The sequence below is a fragment of the Apis florea genome, unplaced genomic scaffold, assembly GCF_048593485.1.
Source record: "Apis florea isolate Af1SG1 unplaced genomic scaffold, ASM4859348v1 contig_3517_pilon, whole genome shotgun sequence".
In the NCBI taxonomy this organism is placed as follows: Eukaryota; Metazoa; Arthropoda; class Insecta; order Hymenoptera; family Apidae; genus Apis; species Apis florea.
In genome coordinates, this window is record NW_028256778.1 from 1,876,284 (window position 1) to 1,898,127 (window position 21,844).

The 21,844-nt window shown below is 25.7% G+C and overlaps 1 protein-coding gene and 1 long non-coding RNA gene across 3 annotated transcripts in view; one reads left to right on the forward strand and one right to left on the reverse strand.

Moving 5' to 3' along the window:
- The window catches only part of LOC100866516 (beta-1,4-N-acetylgalactosaminyltransferase bre-4), a 90,292-nt gene that overhangs the window by 58,685 nt on the left and 9,763 nt on the right, over nucleotides 1–21,844 (forward strand). For both annotated transcript variants that reach the window (XM_086913891.1, XM_012493620.3), the window contains exons 3-5: nucleotides 2,163–2,643; nucleotides 19,568–19,821; nucleotides 21,432–21,668. In XM_086913891.1, the coding sequence (XP_086770017.1) occupies nucleotides 2,489–2,643; nucleotides 19,568–19,821; nucleotides 21,432–21,668 (646 nt within the window). In that variant the 5' untranslated portion in view covers nucleotides 2,163–2,488. The remainder of the gene's footprint in view (nucleotides 1–2,162; nucleotides 2,644–19,567; nucleotides 19,822–21,431; nucleotides 21,669–21,844) is intronic.
- LOC147656665 (uncharacterized) lies at nucleotides 802–9,516 on the reverse strand. Its single transcript, XR_015293988.1, has 2 exons — nucleotides 9,236–9,516; nucleotides 802–2,704 (listed from the first exon to the last, which is right to left on the reverse strand). It is a non-coding gene; the product is annotated as an uncharacterized LOC147656665 (long non-coding RNA).

Consider the following 21,844-nt stretch of genomic DNA (forward strand, 5'->3'; position numbering starts at 1 on the left):
GTCGTATTTTTCAATTATTATAAACTTTTTATTACAAACTCTATTCATTTAAATTAGATCACACGATTCCTTTTATTTTAAATGAAACATGTTTTAGAAGTAATGTGATTTTTCACTTATTTTGTCGAAAAGATGAATATTCATATTCATTATATTCGGGATGTAACTTTTGCTAAATATAGGAAAATCACATTTAGGAAATTCTGTACAAAGTATTTTATTAATACACGAGAGAACGATTCATCTTCATTCTCGAGTTATGGAAAGTGTAATGATATGAACTACGAGTAATCAAATACATTCACTTGACTTTTAATAATAATTATTTATTTGAATATATATATTGTAATCATCTCGTGTCTATGTAAATATGACTGTTTTCATTATTTGCATTCAGTGAATATCATTGTCAAATATTGATCGTTGATAATGCTAACTTTCCTTATGTCTTGTTATCAATTGCTGATATGCATCTGGTTTTCCATGTAGATACGAATAGTCATCTGACTGAACAACTTTATCTATCGAATAGAGTCTTAATTATCGAAATTACAGAGAGATAAATGTGCTTAAATAATAGAACGAGAATTTTCTTTGCGTTAAATTTATAGGATTTTTAGATTAAATGATACGAAGAAACATTTTTACATCCATCATTCAGTAATTGAGTTTTTAATAAATAATTTTTTAACGTTCCTTTTGTTTTTATTTTAAATCAAGAATTGTTCGAATGTTTCAAGAGAAGAAGATCTCTCTTTATTTTTGTCAACAATGCATTTCTTGTACGAGTAATTGTTGTAATTTTGTTTAAAACATTTTATTATTATTTCTCTTATTCAAATCAATTTACTACATCAGTCATATTGTTTCAATTTAAACAATAGCAAAGTAATAGTCAAAAATTCTTTATTTTTTTAAATTATATGTATTATATATACTTTTGATAAATTTGTAATTCTTATAACAATTTTACATTTTGTTTTAATAATAATATAGTTTTATAAACAATTAGAATATAAATATGTGTCAATTCTTGTTATTGATTATGAAAGAGCCATTTATAATTCATAATTATGTATTTATATATTTTAATTAATACAAGTTATACAAATGTAAGCATTAAAACAAAACTAATATAAAAAATTTCATATGGCTCTTATATTTTTATATACACAAAGAAAAAGTTACTTAAATTAAGTGTTGCCAACAGCGAAATGATAATTTCCTCTAACGCTATATGATCCAATTCAAAAATTGCAACAGTTTTTCCTTCGCATAACACGATTTAATAAATTTTTAATTCTCATATATCACGAATGTTTATTTTTGTTCACGGTTTCCTTTGGTTTTAATACGATTTCATAAAAATTAAACGTGTTATAAAAGGATTGAACACTGAGATAATAGAGAATGCGGATAACGAATGTTCTGATAATCGCAGTTTTATTGTATATGCATCTATATCTAGACTACAAAAACTCGAGAGAATCAATCCAAAGTGTGCATTTTTCATTCAGAACGATTTTTCAAATATATTTGTCAGTTTCGAGGATCATGTAGAATTCTAGATTCACCACACAAATATTTAAATGAAACGATGGTTTCGCATCATTATTGTCACTTATTGTTAGAATAATATATAAATATCTACAGTCTTGTTTTTTTTTGTTTTTTTCATTACCACAGTTATTGTATATTGCCTTATACAAGTGACGAATAAAAAAAAGGTTATTTCATAAAATTTATAAGAAAACGTAAGAATCACTCGTTGCTAATATCAATAAAAAAAAAGCAATTAATATAGTATATTAAAAAATAACTTATTAACTAGAAACATAAAATCGAGTATAAAAAAAATAATTTTTTTTTTTATAAAAATAAATTACTAACACGTAATAAAAATTTTAATAACAACTTCTTCAAATTCATTTTCTCGCCATTCCTTATTCCATTCTTCTTTCCCTGCGAAGTTCCTGACCTCTAGCGCCACTTTCCAATACTAAAAATTTTATCAGAACAATCGTCTACATCGTAATAATAATCCTTGTCCCCTACGAAAAATATTCGACGATCTTCAAGAATTTATCAAGTTAATTAACATTTTCAGCGGCATTCATTCCAATTGTAAAAATAACAAAGATGATTTTTCCCTTATTTTCCAGGATATATCTAAGGTGTCGTTACGCTGAGAGCACCGCTGCCGGAGGGTAATGCGCTTGGCGAGCGGAAACGAGAAGCTCCGGGCGGCCTTTATTTTCTTCGGCCCTTGGTCCAGCCCCGCCGGCCGTTTCCACTCGTTCACCAAATCGTCCACTGATCGGAACGAAGGAGAACGGAGGAGGCAGCACGGTGCGTCCTTCTTGATTCGAAAGGAGAAGTCGTGGAAGAACAGCGGAGCAACGAAAACAGCGGCCAGCAGGGAGCGCCTCGTCCGATACGGCACTCATCTAACGGCGACAGGAGGGAGTTATGGTGTCTCGCACATGCGATGACTGTGGCCGCAGCCGTGGCACTGTGGCATCGTGCCCACCTTTACAAGGCGATCGCCTGCGTCGTCCTCGCTCTTATTGCCATTCAGTATTTACTTAGTGGCGTGATCGATCGCCGTTCCATAGAGACGATTTTCACCATTAATGCCACCAGGTACGTAGCACATGGTTCCCGCGATGTGTATTTCTTCTTCTCTTGCTTAGTTCGATCTTATCTACGATAGATCGTGAAATAGAAAAATATAATGTGGAGTTAGAATTAAGTTTTGAGGAATAAATTAGAGATAGAGATTGAAATAGAAATTGTTAAATTTTAAAAAATAGAAGAAGAAATTTTATAAAATATTCAGGTTTTGATATTCTATTTTATTATAAAAATTATTTTCAGAAATTATTTTTGAAAGAAAGAAAGAAAGAATATGAAAGAATGGAAAATTTTGAGATTTCAAGCCCTCGGAGATTTTATACTGAAAAAAAAAAAATAACTTTATATATAATCCATTATGTTCTATGCATATTTTTTCACTAAAATTTTTGGATTTAATAAAAGTTAAAAGATAAAAGAAATAAATTTATACACTATATACTAGAATCTATTAATATTACATCTACTAGTTATACTTATGAAATGACATTTGAAATAATATTTCAAATATTACTATACAAAGTCATTTCAAGAAATAAATTCTTATTCAAATAATTATTCGAACAAAATTTGTATATCATTTCTTATTTGTTATATTAATTTATCTTTAATAAATATTGTTTAAGTAATGATATGTTTATAAGATTTATTATTTTAATATTTGTTATGTTATTTTATATTATCGTATTATGTGAAATTAAAAATTTCATATGAAGAAAAGGAAAAAAATTCATTATATAAAAATAAAATAAAGTAACAAATATTAAAATAATTTATCTTTTTAAATGTATTAATATTCAATTAATATTAAAGATATTAAAAGATAAAATGAAACAGTAAAAAATAAAATAAAATTTAAGAATTCTATAATTCTCTTTAGTAATATAAATAACTATTAGAAAATACAATCAATCATTAATAATCAAATAATCCTTTATAAATATGATTTCGAAGCGCGACATTTTCCTTTCGCGTAGAATATATTATCGAAATTACAGAAGTTATATCCAGTCGAAAATCGCGTCGAATTACCATGATTTCGAATGCAAGCAACCAACTTCATTTCGCTAGTATTCAAGCAAATTCTCGAGAAAATTTCCACCATTTTATTCAGTCTAAACGTACAATATATTTGAAACGTACGTGATCTCGTTATTTTGTTAGTGATCATTTGGATTGTCTGTTTGAGAAAGAGGCTGACTAACGATTCTTTAACGATTTCTTTATTCTTTAAAATGATCATTTCACGGATTTCACTCGACATCGCAAAATTTAAGACGATTAAACGATGAATATGAGAAAAAAGAAGAGAGAGAAAAATGTGGAATAATAGTAGGTGAGTATGTAACCGTTGAAAGAGAAGTCTCAGGAGATTCATCTATTTTTAGGTTATGAAATACGATATGTCCTTTGAAAAAGCAGTATCGCTTTGAACTTTTTCGTGTAAAATACGTTTGATCGTTTGTTCGAATCGACATGCTGCGCCATCGTGCAGAAAATTGTAGAAAATAAATAACTAAAATGAAATAAAGAGAGGTAAAGTATCTTTTGTTGAGTTGGCATTTATGAGTTTCTCTTATTGAACAAATGCTAATTAGTCTTATACAATAGTGGGAATCAATATTAGTGTTGAATATAATTCAAACAATAGTATTGAAAATGATTATTGAATAGAAAATTTTTTGAATCTCGTTAAAATGTAAATACAGATAATATTCGAGGATTTACTTCGCGCAATGCTATTAAATACATCTATAGAATTGAAATAATAATTTTTTAACTTTTGTATTAAAAATAATTATTTGAAATATTTTATTTGTGAATTTTATATATCCAAATTTGCATTGATTGTTTTCAATATTATTTTCGTGGTTATTATTTAACAAGGAAAATAAACAGAGAAGTAATAATAAAAAATAAAAATATTTATTTATTCGAAAAATTAATATATTTATTAATTAATGAAACTAATCTCTCGTGCTATGATGTGTAAACACGAATTTTTAAATATGAAAAATATATATATTCTAATAAATCATAACAAATTCATAATTAAAAAATTTTATAATTGAAATATTTATAATGTATTATAAAATTAAAGAAATCGTATTAAAAATTATATTTTATGGCATATAAACAAATTATTATTTCAAATTAATCATACTTAGAAATATTTGAATATTATCTTACAAGAAAATTTAATTTTCTTTAAGAAAATGAAATCAATTTTTAAATTTCTTATATCTTTTCAAATATAAAGTTCTATAAATATTAAAATTCAAAGATTTTGTTGAATTTTTTTGAAAAAAAACACAGTATATATAATAGTTTATCAAAATATTTAGATCTTGTAAGAATAATTATCTTGTAAGAATAAATATTTAATAAGAAAAATAAATGGAAAAGTATATAATAAATAAAAAATCCTTATTTTAGATAATATTTTAGATAATAGAAAGTTACATGTACATAAAACATAATGGCTTATAAAGAACAATGATTAATTTTTTTCAAATATCTCTGACAAACTGAAATTTACTCTCAAAATTTCAGTATTCTTTCATGTTTTAAATATAATTTCACCTGAAAATAATTTTTTTAATAACAGGGCAACAAAATAAATTTTATAATTTTAAACTTTAAAGATTCATCTCTTCTCTAGGAATAATATCGCATTAAAAAAGATTTGCACATACAAGATAATTCATAAATGCATAATTCAGAGGGAAGAATCTACAGGTTGAAATAAATTGAAAACATGTATCTTATATATCTTATTCGAGATATTCTCGATCTTGCACTACTATATTTACTATACTATATATTATATTTATATGATGTTTTTCATATTTTCTTAGTTTAATTCATAGATACATATAAAAAAAATAACCTTAAAAATTTCTATTCATTTCGTTTTTCTATTCATGTTGCAAAATTGATTCGATTTTATACATCAAATTAAACATTTTTTGCTATATACGGGGAAAAAATGATGACAGAAATAGTAAAAAAATTAAATAAAAGAACAAAAAGTAAAAATTGTAACACATTTAACGGAACTGTTCTTTTCAAGGCACTTTTATATGCAATTTACCGACAGCCGGTAACGGTTAATTTCAAATTTCGTCAACGGCGCGTGACAACAATTTGTTATGCTCGCGGTTCGTTTCTTCGTTGCATTATAACAGTGTTTCTCAATGTTTTTGGATTAACAGTATATTTTACAAAATTACAGAATAGAATTTTGATAATTATCAGATATATGGATATATTGAATTAGAACATTAATACGATAAAATAAGAAAATATAGAAAAATAAATATTAAAAAAAAATTATATGATTAACGCAATAATTCAATTTTCTATGAAGAAAATATATTCATTTTATTTTATTTTGTCTTAAATGAAATTTGTCAAGACGTTGTTCAAGACATTATAAAATGAAAATTTTCTTATGTGAATATTTTTAGTTCATATAACGGAAGTTTTATTGTAACACAGAAATATTGTAATATATAAAAGTAATATAAAAATATTTATATAGAGAATAAGAACATACAATAATTAATGAATAAAATTCATAAAATATGATAATGATTGAAATTATACTATAGTTAGATTTTTGCAATACATTATATTTGTTAAAATGAAAAATTTTTTCTTGAAATATATATTTGGCTTATTATGTATCTATACTTATTATATCTTTTCTTTATTTAAAAGAAATACTATATTTAAAATATATTATACTCAATTTCTCTCCTCAATTCAGACAATTTATTTATTAATTTTAAAAGTGTTAATTTCACATATATAAAGAACTAGAAATTAATATCCTTAATTCTTTTGCACGATAGATATACGTAATACATATATAAATGTATACGTATATTGACGTGTATAATAACAATTTTTGATTATTAATCGATTTATTTAAAATCATGGATTAACATTTTTGCAGATATTAATAAATATCATATAGTTTCAATTATTAATTATATTTAGTAAAATTTTAATACAAAATATTTGTAATATTCTCGTAGCATATTAATATGATGTATCAGTTGAGAAACACTGCACTATAATGTCTAGATTATGCATGTAATAAGTTATTTACTTATTCGTGTTTTTATTTTTATATGTGATTTCCATTAATCTTGTATACATCGAGGATTATTTAATTGCTCTATAATAAAAAGAGAAGAAGCAAAAAAAAAAAAAAAGGAAAAGGAATGATTAATTTTAGAAAATTAGATTTTCTTCGTTCGTCAGAATATCAATTGCCAATTATCATTTCATGCTAATGCAATATTTAAATAATTTTATAAATAATTCGTTAATATTTTTTATTCTAAAATGTCTAAGAAATGAATTCCTCAAATTCATGGATCGAAAAATTTTTAATCAAAATTATTTTTCTTTCGTAAAAAATTCATAAAAAATTATGTACTATAACATATGTTCAAGTTTCATTCAGAATTTCAGAAACAATTGAGACAATAAAAATATTTTTAATAAAAATTTAATATATCATAAATTCAAAAATTTCAATTATGTTTAAAATGAAAAATATAATAAACTTTCGAATCTCAATATTAATTTTATTAATCTCAGATCAAAAGAACAAATCAAAACGAGTTAATTTAAAATTTTTTGAAACTATTTTTTTATGTTTTATTTTATAGACTTTTGTAATAAACTGTCATTTCTCATGAATTTAAACAAAACTTTTTTATCTATTACTTTTTATCTATTTTGATATATAAATAACGGAAAAAATATTTTCAAAGCAGTGATCAAACCGTAATAAAATATACTGAAAAAATAAAACATACTATAAAAGTTTTTAAATCATTTTTTCACATTTTAGTTATTCGGATGACTACTTTTAATAAATTTGTATAAGTTTTATCGATAAGACTTTTTTATCTATTTAAACAACGAAAAAAATATTTTTAAATAATCTTTACAATAATCTTAAAAAAAAAATAACACGTATCATAAAAAATTTTGCATTTTCATAAATTTTACAATAATTTCTAAAATTTTTGAATTTTTTTAAGCATATTAAAATAATTCGCTATATTAAAAAAATTAAAAGAAAGAAAGTCAATTTTTCATAAATTATGAATGAAATATTAATTAACTATTAAATAATTATTAAATAAAAACTCATTGTAGCAGATTCATTTATAATAATTTATAGAAAAAATTAATTAGAAAATAATAATTAGTTTCATTTAATTATTTAAAAGAACAAATAGTTATTGAAAAAATTACAATTATTAAGTTGATAGATGTATTTTAATTTATTAATTTTATTTTTATAGCTTTGATTTTTGATTTATACTATAATACCAAAAAAGATTTTTTTTCCTTTCCTTAAAAATATCATTTTTTGTTAAAATTATAATAAAAAAATTAATTTAATTTATAATAAATTCTTTAGTTTTTATTATCATTTTAGTATACTTAGTTTTCACATGATATAGTATTTTTTTTTTTTTTTGCATATTATATTACACGTAATAACTAAAAAAGTTGTTAGAAATAGATCTAATTCTTTCTTGAAGTAAGATCTCTTCTATATTAGGCCTAATTGGATGCTTTGTGAGATATTCAAAGGACAGAATGAATAGAACTAGATATTCGCCAGGCGTTGTAAACTTAATTTAATCCAATTTAAACTCAAATATAATTTAAATCTAAGTCTAATCCTTATAAAGAAAAATATATATATATAATTATTAAAATTATTTATAAAATAATTTTTTCTATATAAAAAATAATCTAAAATAAAATAAATAATTTCTTTATTCTGAATTTTTTCAAAATATTTTAAAAATTTTGAAAATACAAAAATAATTAAGATAAGTTTAATATATTTAAAATTTTTATTTTATTTAGTTTTTACAGAATATTTTAAAACATACTCTACTATAAAACCAGTGTCATTATTCATTTCACGATGATAAAACCATATAATTTTTCAAATTTATTTATCTAGTTTACTTATCTACAAAGAAAATAGGTCGCAAGCTATTTGAAAATTGTAAAACAAAATCATAATTAAAAAAAAAAAATGAAACATTACAAAAAATAATGAACCGATAACAAATAAAAAGAAATGTACGAAGAATGGCATACCTGATATATATGTATATATTTAAACGTGTTAAAACGTCGTCTCGAATAGAGAAACCGTTTGCGTTTCCCGGATTAACCCGTCACAATTATACAAGTTAGAGACACGATTATAACAAAAAAAAAAAATTACAAAACAATTGCAAGACACAATATTAAAACAACGGACCGATGACAGATAAGAAGAGACCAAAAATACAAAGAATGGCACATCCAATATATATATACTTAACGCGTTATGAAACAAAATCAGTCGTCTGGAACAGAAGCCAGTCGTATTTCTGAATTAACGCGCCACCTATCGTGTGACAGTTGTACAGGTTAGGAAAACGATCTCTCGCGTCTCTCGCACATGCAAACAAGTGATCATTTGAACAGTGAAACTAGCCATTTCACGGACGCACGGTTCTGAGCCTAATCGCGCTGACATTCGCTATTACTGTTATTTGTGACTAACCTCAGGTTCGGTGTACTCCATGCTTCGAAGATTATTCCCATATTTCTCGTTGGCGCGTTCAGTTAATTCGACGTCCCGTTGCGTCGAGCCGCGTCATTGCCTCGACTGTCACGATCTGTATCTATTCTGACGCAACACACACGCTAATTTCACGTATATCCGACTAGTATTATCCTCACGAACGTATTTTTCGAAATAGAACGCGTTGTTCGTGATTTCCCTTTTGTTTCCCCCTTGTTTGTTGAAATTGATGCGAGCGCGACAAGCGTGTTCTCCTAACTGACGCGATAAATCGAATTTTACGGAAAAACGATTGCATTGGATGCGTATTGAATAAATGTCTACCATGTACTTTATAAACGTATTTTAGAATTGTGTTCTTTCGTTGATTTTTTAATTCGACGATTCTTACAAATAATGCAATATTGTAATTAGTAATAATTTCATTCAAGGTATTAATTTATTATAACGAATTCGCGGTAAAATTATATAGATTCAAATATTTAATGCAATTTCAATTAAATGTTATAAATTAATAAATGCTAATAAAATATTTTGAAGAAATTATTAACTGTTTTTGTAAATATGATATTTGTATATTTGAATAAAAAATTAATGGAAAATTTTATTAATATTTTACAAACCATGAAAATATTTGATATTATTTTCCTATATAGGAATGAATAAGTAGAAAATCATCAATTTGTATTTATATTTCAAATAAAATTACTATTACGTATTTAATAAAAATGATATATATAAGTTTTTTACAATTATTTAAATACTTTTAAAATTTGCTTTTGTTTTAAAATTTATTAAAATTTAAGAACAATTTACTTCTACTTCTTATATCATATACATACTTAATTCAATTCTTGCTTTTCATTTATGTGTACTTTATTTTCCTTCTTTTATGATCTCTTTTTTTTTTTCTTATAACATTTCATATACTCTATCTATAATGATTGCTCTTTATATGTATATCTTACCACTCTTCCATTTCATTAATATTTATAGACAATGTTATTATTATAAATCATAAACAAGTTGATAATTGAAAATCAAATATATAAATCTTAGAGCTCTTTATATTAACTGATACTAATTGTATTAGTGTTAACAACAAATTGAAATATTGTTAATGTTATAAGTATCTTTAAAATTAATCTTTAAAAAAAACTTAAGAATTAATTTTAAAGTTGATATGAATAATATTGAAATTTATTTTTTATTATCAGAAAGTTTGACAATATACAATATTTAAATAATAATCATACATTATATATGATTGAAAGATGATCAAGAGATATATAATAATATACTCATTTAAAAATATACAATAAGCAAAAATATTTTTAACAGACTTATAATTATACATAAATATGATTTTTACAGTATAAAGAAACAGTTAAAAAATTAATCATTGCATATAAAAGTCAAATTTCATTGAGGTGAGGAATATGCAATATTTATACATTAAGCCATGTTTATATGTACAATATTTTTTTTATATATTTTTTTTTTTTTTATATTTATCTTCTCAAGTATCGATTATCTATTTATAAATCATTCTATATAACGTGACTCATCGTTAAATATTTGCATTTTTATTTGACATAAATTTACCATTTCAAAAGAAGAAAAATTTATGATTGGTGTTTCGATAATGCATTTATTGACGTCTGACATTAATCATAATGACCAATGTCTTTCTGCGCAATTCTTCGAGTACATGACAGTCCATCATTCATTTTTCTAATATATTGTTAAGAAATGGAATTTCCTGTTTGACCTTTAATTCCGATATGACAAATAATTATACTCATAAAATTGAAATATTAAGATAAAATTGAACAGAGTGGAAATAGAAAATTTATATATATATAAAATATGAATAAAATAATAGTGTAAAAAATATTATTACACGTTTCTCCTTATACATATATTCTTAATACAATAAATAATATAAAATAAGAATGTAATAAAATAAATATTATAAATTTAATTTATTATATTTAAATATAATTATATTAATTTAGATTTATACAATAATATCAAAAAAGATTATTTTTCATTGAAAATAAGCAATAAAACATATAATTTGTTAATTTGTTGTTTTATGACTTAAAAATATCATTTTTCTTTTTAAATATAATAAAGAGACATATTTAGATTTTCATTCTTATTGTATAATAATGAAAATTGATCTAATTTGTAATAAATAATAATAAAAACTAATCATTTTAATATACTTAATTTTCACATGATATAGTATTTTTTTTTTGTTGTACATTATATTATGCATATATAATTCAAAAAATTGTCAGAAATAGATCTGATTCTTTCTTGAAACAAGATTTTCTATGTTAGGCCTAATTGGATGCTTTGTGAAGTATTCAAAGGACAGAATGAATAGAACTAGAACATCCTCCAGGCGTTGTAAACTTAACTTAATCCAATTTAAACTCAAATATAATTTAAATCTAAATCTAATCCTTAAAAAAATATATATATATAGCATTAAAAATAGTTTTTAGTATATCTCTGAAACTAAAAATAAATTATATAAATGAAAATATAAAAAAAAAAAAATTAAAAATATCATCGTCAATAGATATATATCAAGATCATTAAAATCAGAAATGTGCATGTTTTTTCTAATAATTACTCAGAAACTAAAAACTAAGTGGTTTCGAGGAATGTTCTAATTAATAAATAATGAATCAAGACTCGAATAATTTTAGAATTAAATCTCCAAATACAATTATAACAATGGTTCTCAACCTAATTTCGTCAAATATTTTCTAAACAATTGTTGTTGTCATATTTGTTTAATTATTTTTTAATACTTATTAATTTCAGTACAATAATTATATAGTGAATATTCCAAAAAAAAATGTCAAGATGATCATCTGGCTAAAATACTTATTCTATGCCTTCATATTAAAATTACTTATAAAATAATCTTTTCTCCAAATCTTACAGACAAATAAATAATCTAAAATAAAATAAATAATTTCTCTATTCTGAATTTTTTTTCAAAATATAATTTTAAAAGTACAAAAATATTATAATAAGTATTTTAACATGTAATATATTTAGAATTTTTATTTTATTTAGAATATTTTAAAATATACTTTAAAATGTCATTTCTCGTTCCACGACGATAAAACCGTGTAATTTTTCGAATTTACTTATCTATTAGCTATGCAAATAAGTTTCTTTGTGGTGCCATTCCGAAAGAATGTCCTTTTGTTTTTAAGAAGTATCGTGATGAGCTCTCTAAGCTTTCCTTTTCAGTCCCATTCAAGAGTTATTCAAGTAATATAGAGATACCGACAAGTATCATTTGCTTACTTTTTACATTCCAGCTTAAGAAATCAGATGATGAAGTTAAAGAAATGATTCGTGCTAAAAGAAAAAACGTTGTAACAGAACGTTCAAAAAATGGTACCAAAGATTTAATGAAGATTTCAATTTGGAAGATGATTGTTCAGACGCATCGAGAAAGTTTGATAACAGTGAGATAGAAGAATTGCTCAACGAAAATCCGACTCTGACGCAAAAAGAATTGGCAGAAAGATTAGGAATCACCAGACAAACAGTATCTAACTGAAATAATTAGATATGAATAAATTAAGCGAGATGAATAAGAAAAACAGATTTCTTGCTTTCACGTTATAAAAGTTTTCTACACAAAATTATTATTGGCTGTGAAAATTGTTGTAACAATTCCAAATAGAAATTATTGAACAAAAATGTTTTGCTGTCTGTGTGATGGGATTATCAAGGAATCATCCATTATGAACTTTGGCTTTCATCTGTCAAAAGAACTAATACAACTAGCTAGGACAGAAAGGCTGTTTATTGGACAAGAAAGAAGACACGTGATTTTGCAGTACGACTATAACAGCCTGCAATAACAATTGAAGCTCTTCAACTTGGAAGAAGATAACTGAAGAAAATCTATTGATGACTTCATAACTAGCAAACATTCTTCAGGGATGAAATTAATAATTTATCCACCAGGTGGAAAAAGATTATAGAGAATAAAGGTGAATATCTTTGAGATGTAATATTGTATCTGATTTATGTAATAAAATCTTGAATTTGGAAAAAGAAAGAGGAAAGAACTTATTTGAACACCTATAATAATTATGCTGCTGTTATTGTTTGACATCATTCAACATTCGAGTAAAACAGTTTCACCAATTATCCATTACATAATATATGGATTTTATATTAAAAAAAAGGACTGAGAAATACTTTGATTAATTATATCATCCCAGTTTCCTACGATTTGCTGTTCACCCAATCGGCAACGAGTCGATTAAAAAGCGCAATTGCGATATTCGTATCAGGTTATATAATGTTCCAGGCGTGCTGGGAATATCTTAAAAACATACCGTTTCTAGACTTCCTTGTGACTTAAACTTCATGCTATGACGGATGTAGCTCTATTTAAATGCAAAATTTCCAAAACCTGTTCTGTTAACGGGAGCACAGATTTCGATATTTTCGGAAGCGAAACAAAATGTTTTTTTGTCGAGTTCTTAGTTACAGACGTAGAGAAAAATCCCATGTATTTCGTGGTAACCATGCACGTGCAACAGAACAAGAAAAATACACGTAATTTCCACGTCGATTGCTACATCATTTTAAAATTATTATTATGTTATTTCTAAAATAAAATTGCGATTTTATTTAAAAAAGAAATTATGATAATATTCGGATTATTTATTAGTTTTCATTTGATCTCACAGACACAATTTTCGAATTTTCTGACAAAGAAAAATGTTACAGTTTCGATGATTTCTTGCATCTTTACTACTCGTTTTAAAATGCGTATCAATCGGATAAAATTGAAACGAGTCATGTTTGATTAGAGAAGTAATCCATGTATAGAAGGATTTGTTACTTCTATTAAATGAAATTTTTATCATAATTGTATCATAAATTTTAATAGTGGATAAATTTTTTCTTTTGTATTCTAGCAAATCTATATATCGATATCGATAATATTTATCTCCTATTTCTATATTACGTATATACTGTTTGCATTTTTTCAATAAATATTTTGTAATTATTATGTTACAATTTAAGATCTTTTTTTTTTTGTCCATATAATTCTGATATCTATTTAGAATGTTAATTATGATTTAAAAGTTTAATATGTATATTTAATATTTAATTATTATTAAATGTAATATGTATACAATAGATTTACATTTTATAGATAATATTTTATAAGTATATTATACAAAATACACATATTATATTCATAGAAAGAGTATTGAAATAATTTCATGATTAAAAAATGGTGGCACATTTCTTCGTATTTGTATTTGCGTACTAAATATAATCTACGATATTCATTTCGACAAAAATAATATAAAACAAACGGCAAATGTACACAATAGCTTTTCACTCGTACATGAAATTAGAGGAAAGCTGAGCAGTGTCGGATAAGAGACTATGATGGTCAGTAAAATGTTCAAAATGTACAATTTTCTTTTATTCATCTTTCTTGAAAATCTATTCATTGTTATCCATGAAACTAAGAATAGTTTTTTCTATTTTATTAGGTTTTTATTCAGTTATTTAAGAAGTGATATTAAAAATTAAAGATAAATGTAAAGATTGATATACAAAAATAAATATATACAAGTAATATTATATAGATAGATTGCGATGAAAATAGAAGAATTGTCTTCATCTTCCTTAGTCTAATTAAAGTGCAAATATTTATGTAAAATTTACAAAAATCCACAAAATGTGCATAATATTCAAAATATAAATACTCGTTTAACTAACATTTAAGGAACATAGAAAATGTTCGTTCAACTTCTATTTCTTCAGTTATGCTCATAAAAATGTTCGTTTTACATAAACATCCACAATTTATTTACAATTTAATAATAAGTAAATTTCAAGTCTCATGTTTGCTTTAGATGCACATAATGTTAAATATAAATATTAATTTTTAAACTCTTTTTATACAGGATGTTTATATATTTGAAGAGTTGATTTTAAAGACCAAGACAAACTGTGATATATTAGATTGTAACAAATCCATTTTCTAATCCAATCGTTCATTTTTGTTATCTATTTAATGGAATTATAGGAGTGCTTATCAACATTTGCCATCTAATCACTTAATTAAATTTGAGAAATGGCCATTACTCACATATCGTGAAATCTTAATTTTAAAAAGAAACATAATAAAAAAAGGCAAAATCTAAAAAATTGTTAATACTTAATATTCTTCTATAGAACAAATTTCTATTGAATTATGCAATACAAACATTAGTAAGGCTCGTTCATTAAATTACAATTACTGATTTAAGTTTACATTGGATTATATTAAATTGAGCAGTAGACAGAGATGAACATAGAATTCTATCTTCGTCTCGCTTCATCCCTCACTAAACGAGTCTCAATATTTTCTACATCGAATCATTTTTTTGTTTAGAATTACACCTTCCAAATGTCTTTCATTAATATATATATATATTATCCTGAAAAATTTAAGTTTACTTAAATTACGTACACTCTTGTGTTACAAAGTAATTAGATCAAAAATGTATTTACACATTGATGATCTCTCTAATTATATTTATTCTTGTAATGACTTTATTCCACACATTATCTTCTTTTATACGTGCAAGATGCTAATATATTTTTAAAACATCTTTGGAGAAAACGAAACAAGCACGAAAATTAATATAGAAAAATTGAGACTTACATACTATAAGTGATTTAAGTTCGTATTAGATAAACACTTCATTCAAACTTACGAGAGGCTTCTCCGTTTGTTTTGATCTCTAGAATCGATAGATATCCCACATCGTGAAATGTTCATGTTACGCAAAAATTATTTTTAATACTCCATATTTTTTTCGAGCCGAGGAATTAATTTTCGAGCAGCACAGCTGTTTGCAAATGCAACACGCGCGCATCCTGTACGCGTCACTTCGCATACATACGCGTGTAATTATCCTTCGATACATTTCATACACTTCTTACGCGTGATTGAACACGCTGGAGAAAAATTTCGATACGATTCACCGCTGTCGGAGAATTAGAATTTCGAATCGAGTTGTTGAAATTGTCCATCGTGTTGATGACGATCGCTGATTCGTATTTCCAATTAAAATTCAAATCTCTCGCTCGTTATACATGAAACTAAGTATTTTTTATATCTTTGATAATCTACTCTCGTTATATCGTTACATGTTAATCAATATCTGTTTAAATTCCAATGGAAGTGAATTCGACTAAATTATGGCAAAAATTATGTGGATCCATCTTGAATTCGACGTTTTAAAAGAAACGCTTTTAATTTTTCTATATTTAGCAAAAAGAGAAAGAGGAGAGATAAGCAAATTTTTTCAAATAAAAGATATTTAATTTTTTGTTATTCTTCTTTCACGATATTGAAAAAAGTTTTTAAACGAAGTTGAAAGAATACTTGAAATTTGAAGTTTGACACGATTCTTCTCTAATCACAAAATTATCCTATGTGCAATCCGTTATACTCTACATACGTGCAAATTAAAATTAGAATTTTTGGTTTGGTTTAAAATATTTTCTAAAATATATAATTATAATTTTGTAATTAAAACACATTGAAAGTAAAACATGTAAATTATTTACTATAATAACATTTTAATTGTATAGTATATATATAAATGGACTAGATATCTACATGTGTGTACACACAGATACATCACATTTATACACGTACATATATAAAGCGTCCATTGCTTGCTCCATTGCTTGCTCTATGCATATTTAATATTATCCTTAATCTAAAATATCGATCATAATTGTGTCGCCTGCAATTATTGCAAATTCAAATTGAATTGGAAATCGTCGAATGAATCGCAAATTAAAAAAAAGTGTTTTATTCGCGATGAAGTGTTGCATCCAATTCCAGAGAAATCGTCGAAATTTTTCGTTGAACAATTATGAAACAGCTTATGCATACGAATTATGTAGCAGCCTCGATTCAAGGAATTCTTATAATCGCGAGACTAATTTTGCAATAAAGCAACCACCTCGGCAAGAAATTCGTGAAATTAATCAGAATGAAAATGGCTCAATGGTCAATTCTTTATTACCTTATGCGTACAATTCTTCTCTTTTCTTGTCTTTGAATAATGTGTCTGGTCTTTATATAAACATGACACAAAGTAGTATTAAAATTATATATTTATATAGGATGAATCATTTAAAATAAATCATGGCTGATATTAGAAAAAAATATATGTCGAGAAGCACATAATTTGATAAAAATTATGAAAACAGAAATCGTCATATGAAAATTGACTGTTTCTAAATGATATGTTTTTTTTTTACAATAAAATGTTTCAAACTGTTTATATCAAGTTATGTGTCTGTGTGTTATTTGTGCATAATATAATGAAATTATAATTAGAATCTTTATGTGGAAAGTTAGATTTAAAAATCTGAAATAAAAACTTCGAATTGCTTCTTGATTTTTTGTTATTATAAATTCAATAATAATATTACATTTTATAAATTGGAAAATTGTTTTTATTATTATTAATTCTCGTTAGTTTTAAATTATTATCCGTAAGTTGTTGAAATATACACATATCTCCATTAATTTCTAATCATTAAGAAGATAATCTGGAATAAAAATATAAGCTTAATTGAGATGCCCTTCAATTGTTGCGCAGAATCTGGATGATCGTTGCGCGTCGTGAATTGGAGCAACAGAATTCAGCGTTTAAACGGCTTAAATTCGAGTTGTGAAGTGGCTCGTTTCTGTCTTATTAAATTCGCCCGGGCTTATTAAATTGAAGCAGTAATAAGCGGCATAAAATGATTCGAATCGATTCGAAAATCTTGGCTCACGGTTGCGTCACGGTTCGAGGCAGGTTTCTCGGCAAAATTACCGATTGGGCAAGATCTATCGGTTTCCTGAACGTTATTAACCCGGAATTAATCTGCTGGCTCGCACATTCTCAGCTGCTATAAGCAACAACTGCTTCAATTTGCTTCATGTTCCATGCGAAAAACGCTCGTGACGAACTTTGTCGTTTGAAGGATTGATTTTTAAGATAATATTGTTTTAATTTCTCGATGATATAAAAATATTTGAAAATTGATTGGTCGTAGGAAATTTCGCATAGCGAAAGATCTTGCGGATATTTTTAATTCCGTTGTTAGAATTTGATTGAATTTAAATGGGATCGAAATTTAATTTATTATTAATCGTGGAAATAATAAAAATTGAATTTTCATTCTCTCCATGAAACGATTAAAATATGAAACACGAAAATTTAGATTTTATTTGCAAATTTAACTTTTAAACATGCAGAATATCTTTTCAGGATCTTTTTATTATACGATTAAATTAAGTAAAAATTTAAACTTGATATTAATAAATATCCAATTGCAAAATTTTATTTCAATATCGAATCGAATCGAATTATCGGTCGGTTGCAAGAGTTTCGACGATATTGTGGCCGCGATTATTGCCAATTTATCGTGAAATAGAATTGAAGTTTATGTCGAAAAATCGTGCTTTCAGGAAATTTATTGAATTTGAATTGTTATAAAAATTGTATTAATAAAGTTGTGTGCTGATTTTTTAAATTAGAAAAATACCTACTTGTTATAAAAAGTATAAATACAAATTAAATTCGATATATTCAATTTATAAATATTTATTTATTTATAAGAAGAAAAAAGTAAATCGATAAAATATGATCTATGAAGCATTCCTTGCGATCTTCGTATGATATATCATGTTGTATATCTAGATTTCAAATAATGACAGATTTATTCACATATCTGTAACAATATTTAAGAAAATTTCTTTTATAACAAATGGATATCGATCAATTGTTATATCTTCTTATTTTTTTATCTGTAAATTTTATCTGTAAATATAAATAATTAATAAAAATTATAAATAAAACACATACCTGTATAAATGATCGAACAATTTAATCGAATAGACGCTGGTTAATTTTTGTTTCAAAAATAAATAGTGATATATGTTAAATTTTCTCAAAATAATGAAAAATCCAAATTCCTGAATCTTTCTCGTTTATTCAGACGATATTTCAGAACAATTTACGAAGAATAATTCGTTTTATTGACCACGTAAAAATCCTTCCAAAGGCTATAAAAAAATATTGGACACGTTTCAAACAACGTAAAAAACATCAAGAGAAAGTGTTAAAATCGTTAAGAGAAAAATTTTTGCACGATGCCAAATATCGAATATTTCCCCGCCTCTGATCGTCGCTCTCGATAGAAAAAAGTTGTCAGACGCAATCTAATATTTCGTTACAGATACGCGGATCGTGCGTACAGACATCATCCACGAGGATTGATCATATACGGGCCTGTAACAGTGTCGAGCATTCTAGGTGGCAACAATGCCACCCTGCTTTGGGGCAGCAAGGACAATTCCAACTTCTCCAAGCTGGACGCTGACGACTCCATTCGAAACACGTACTTCGTTGGAAGTTCCCAGGAATCTTTGACCGCAAATTCGACAAACAATACCGTGATACCGCGATGCCCGCTTGTCTCGCCGCATCTCAGTAAGTTGTATAAGCATCGATTAACTTTCTCCCAATTATCGCGTCAAATGTGACAGCTAAAATACAATTTTTAAGAAATTTAAAATGGCGGAGAATTGATTCGAGGGTTTAAAAATATTGAGAGAATTTTGTAAGAGGGGGGATAAAGATTGCTCTCTCGATGAGTGGAATATGTATTTTTCGAGGGTAAAAGTTATAAACTATCGAAGAAATATTGTTTGTGAGAATTGTGTTCGACAGAAATAAGTGTCTACGTCATTGTTGTCTCTTTTCATACTTATTCTCGAAATAATTCTTCGAAACTAATTCTTCGAATTGCAAACTGAATATTGTTATATTGCTAGATATCCATTCACTGTAAATGGATTCTCTAGAGCAACGCACAGATAGTTTTACTCTAATGTGGACTTATATTTTTAGAAGTAACTCTTGGATTCTGTGGATTCTTCGAATATATATCAGTATCTTGTACTTTTTGAAAATGTGAAAATTTCAAAAATTTTTTAACCATAAGAAGAATAATTATTACTTTTTTGAATTGCATGCTTGGAATTGCTTGTAATTTTATTTCACCGTTGAAGGAAAAATATACATGGATCCGCTATTGACTCCTTCACTCTGTTTTCATTCTGTACAGTCGTAATTCATTTGAATAAAAAGAAGATAATAGGCGAATCAATGCCACGGCAAACGCTTCTTTGTTCGTTTTCCTGAACGGCGGAAAATACGCATTAAAAGTTTTAAAGAGATTTTGTATAAATGTCAGCTTTTATATTCACGTTCTTTGTCTCTTTATAAACAATTTTTAAACGGTGTGTTCGCAGTTTAAGCGAATCGTTCGCTACTTGAATTCGAGCAATTTCAATTTTCAACCACTTATTTTATTTGAATTGAAATCCTTTCAATTGAAAGTGGGGTTTTTAAATTCGACAAAAGCTGTGACATTTTGAGAAACAATATAATACGTTAACAAGAAAATTCTAAATTTTTTAGAAATTTATAAAAGATGTTTCATGTTTTTGTAAAAAAAAATTGATCTAAATTTAACGAATGAATAATAACACTTTTCATTTCAAGAAAATATAAATTAAATTTTCACCTTTAATTGCTTGTAATTCCAATTTCTATTTTGTAATAAATCTGCATAAATAATAATCATTCGAATGATCAAAAATTATTATATTTCGTACAAGATTTTTGATTATAATTGTTATAATTATTTTCAGTAATATATCAGATGCAAAAATACAATAATTTCTTCTTAAGAATTAAAATTACAAACTTACGTGCTCATTGTAATGATATATATATTATTTACAGATTATACGTCATCTTTTTTCTATAACTCTTTTAAATTTGATAATAATATAATACCAAGAAAATTCTAAATTTTTAGAAATTTTTAAAAGATGTTTCGTGTTTTAATATCATCAAATGATCAAGAATTACAAATTTACGTGCTCATTGTAATTACATATATTATTTACGTCACATTATACGTCATCTTTTTTCTATAACTTCTTTTAAATTTGATAATTATCCAATAATGAATAGCGGCATTGCCAACTGGGTCGCGAGATTAAAAGCTTGACCCGATGGATTATTTGCAGTTGGCCCACTGACTGTTAGCAAATCACCGCCCGAGTTGGAGGTGATGGAGAAGACGTTCACCGAGGTGAAGCCCGGCGGCAAAGGTTGTCCAGCAAATTGCACGGCCAGGCATCGAGTGGCCATCATCATTCCGTTTCGCGATCGACCGAAGCATCTCCAAACTTTGCTCTACAATCTTCATCCGATGCTGCTCCGCCAACAGATCGACTATCAAATATTTGTGATCGAGCAGAAAGGTGAGAATTCTCTTTCGAGAATTTTTTCCATTATTATCGATGTAATGTGATTTTATTTAGATAGATAATTATTTATTATTTATCGAAATAGGAAGAAATTTAGATCGTGTAGAATCGATGATTTTGGATATTGCCTTTAAGTAATTTTTTCGTCATTTGATTCAAAATTTAAATTT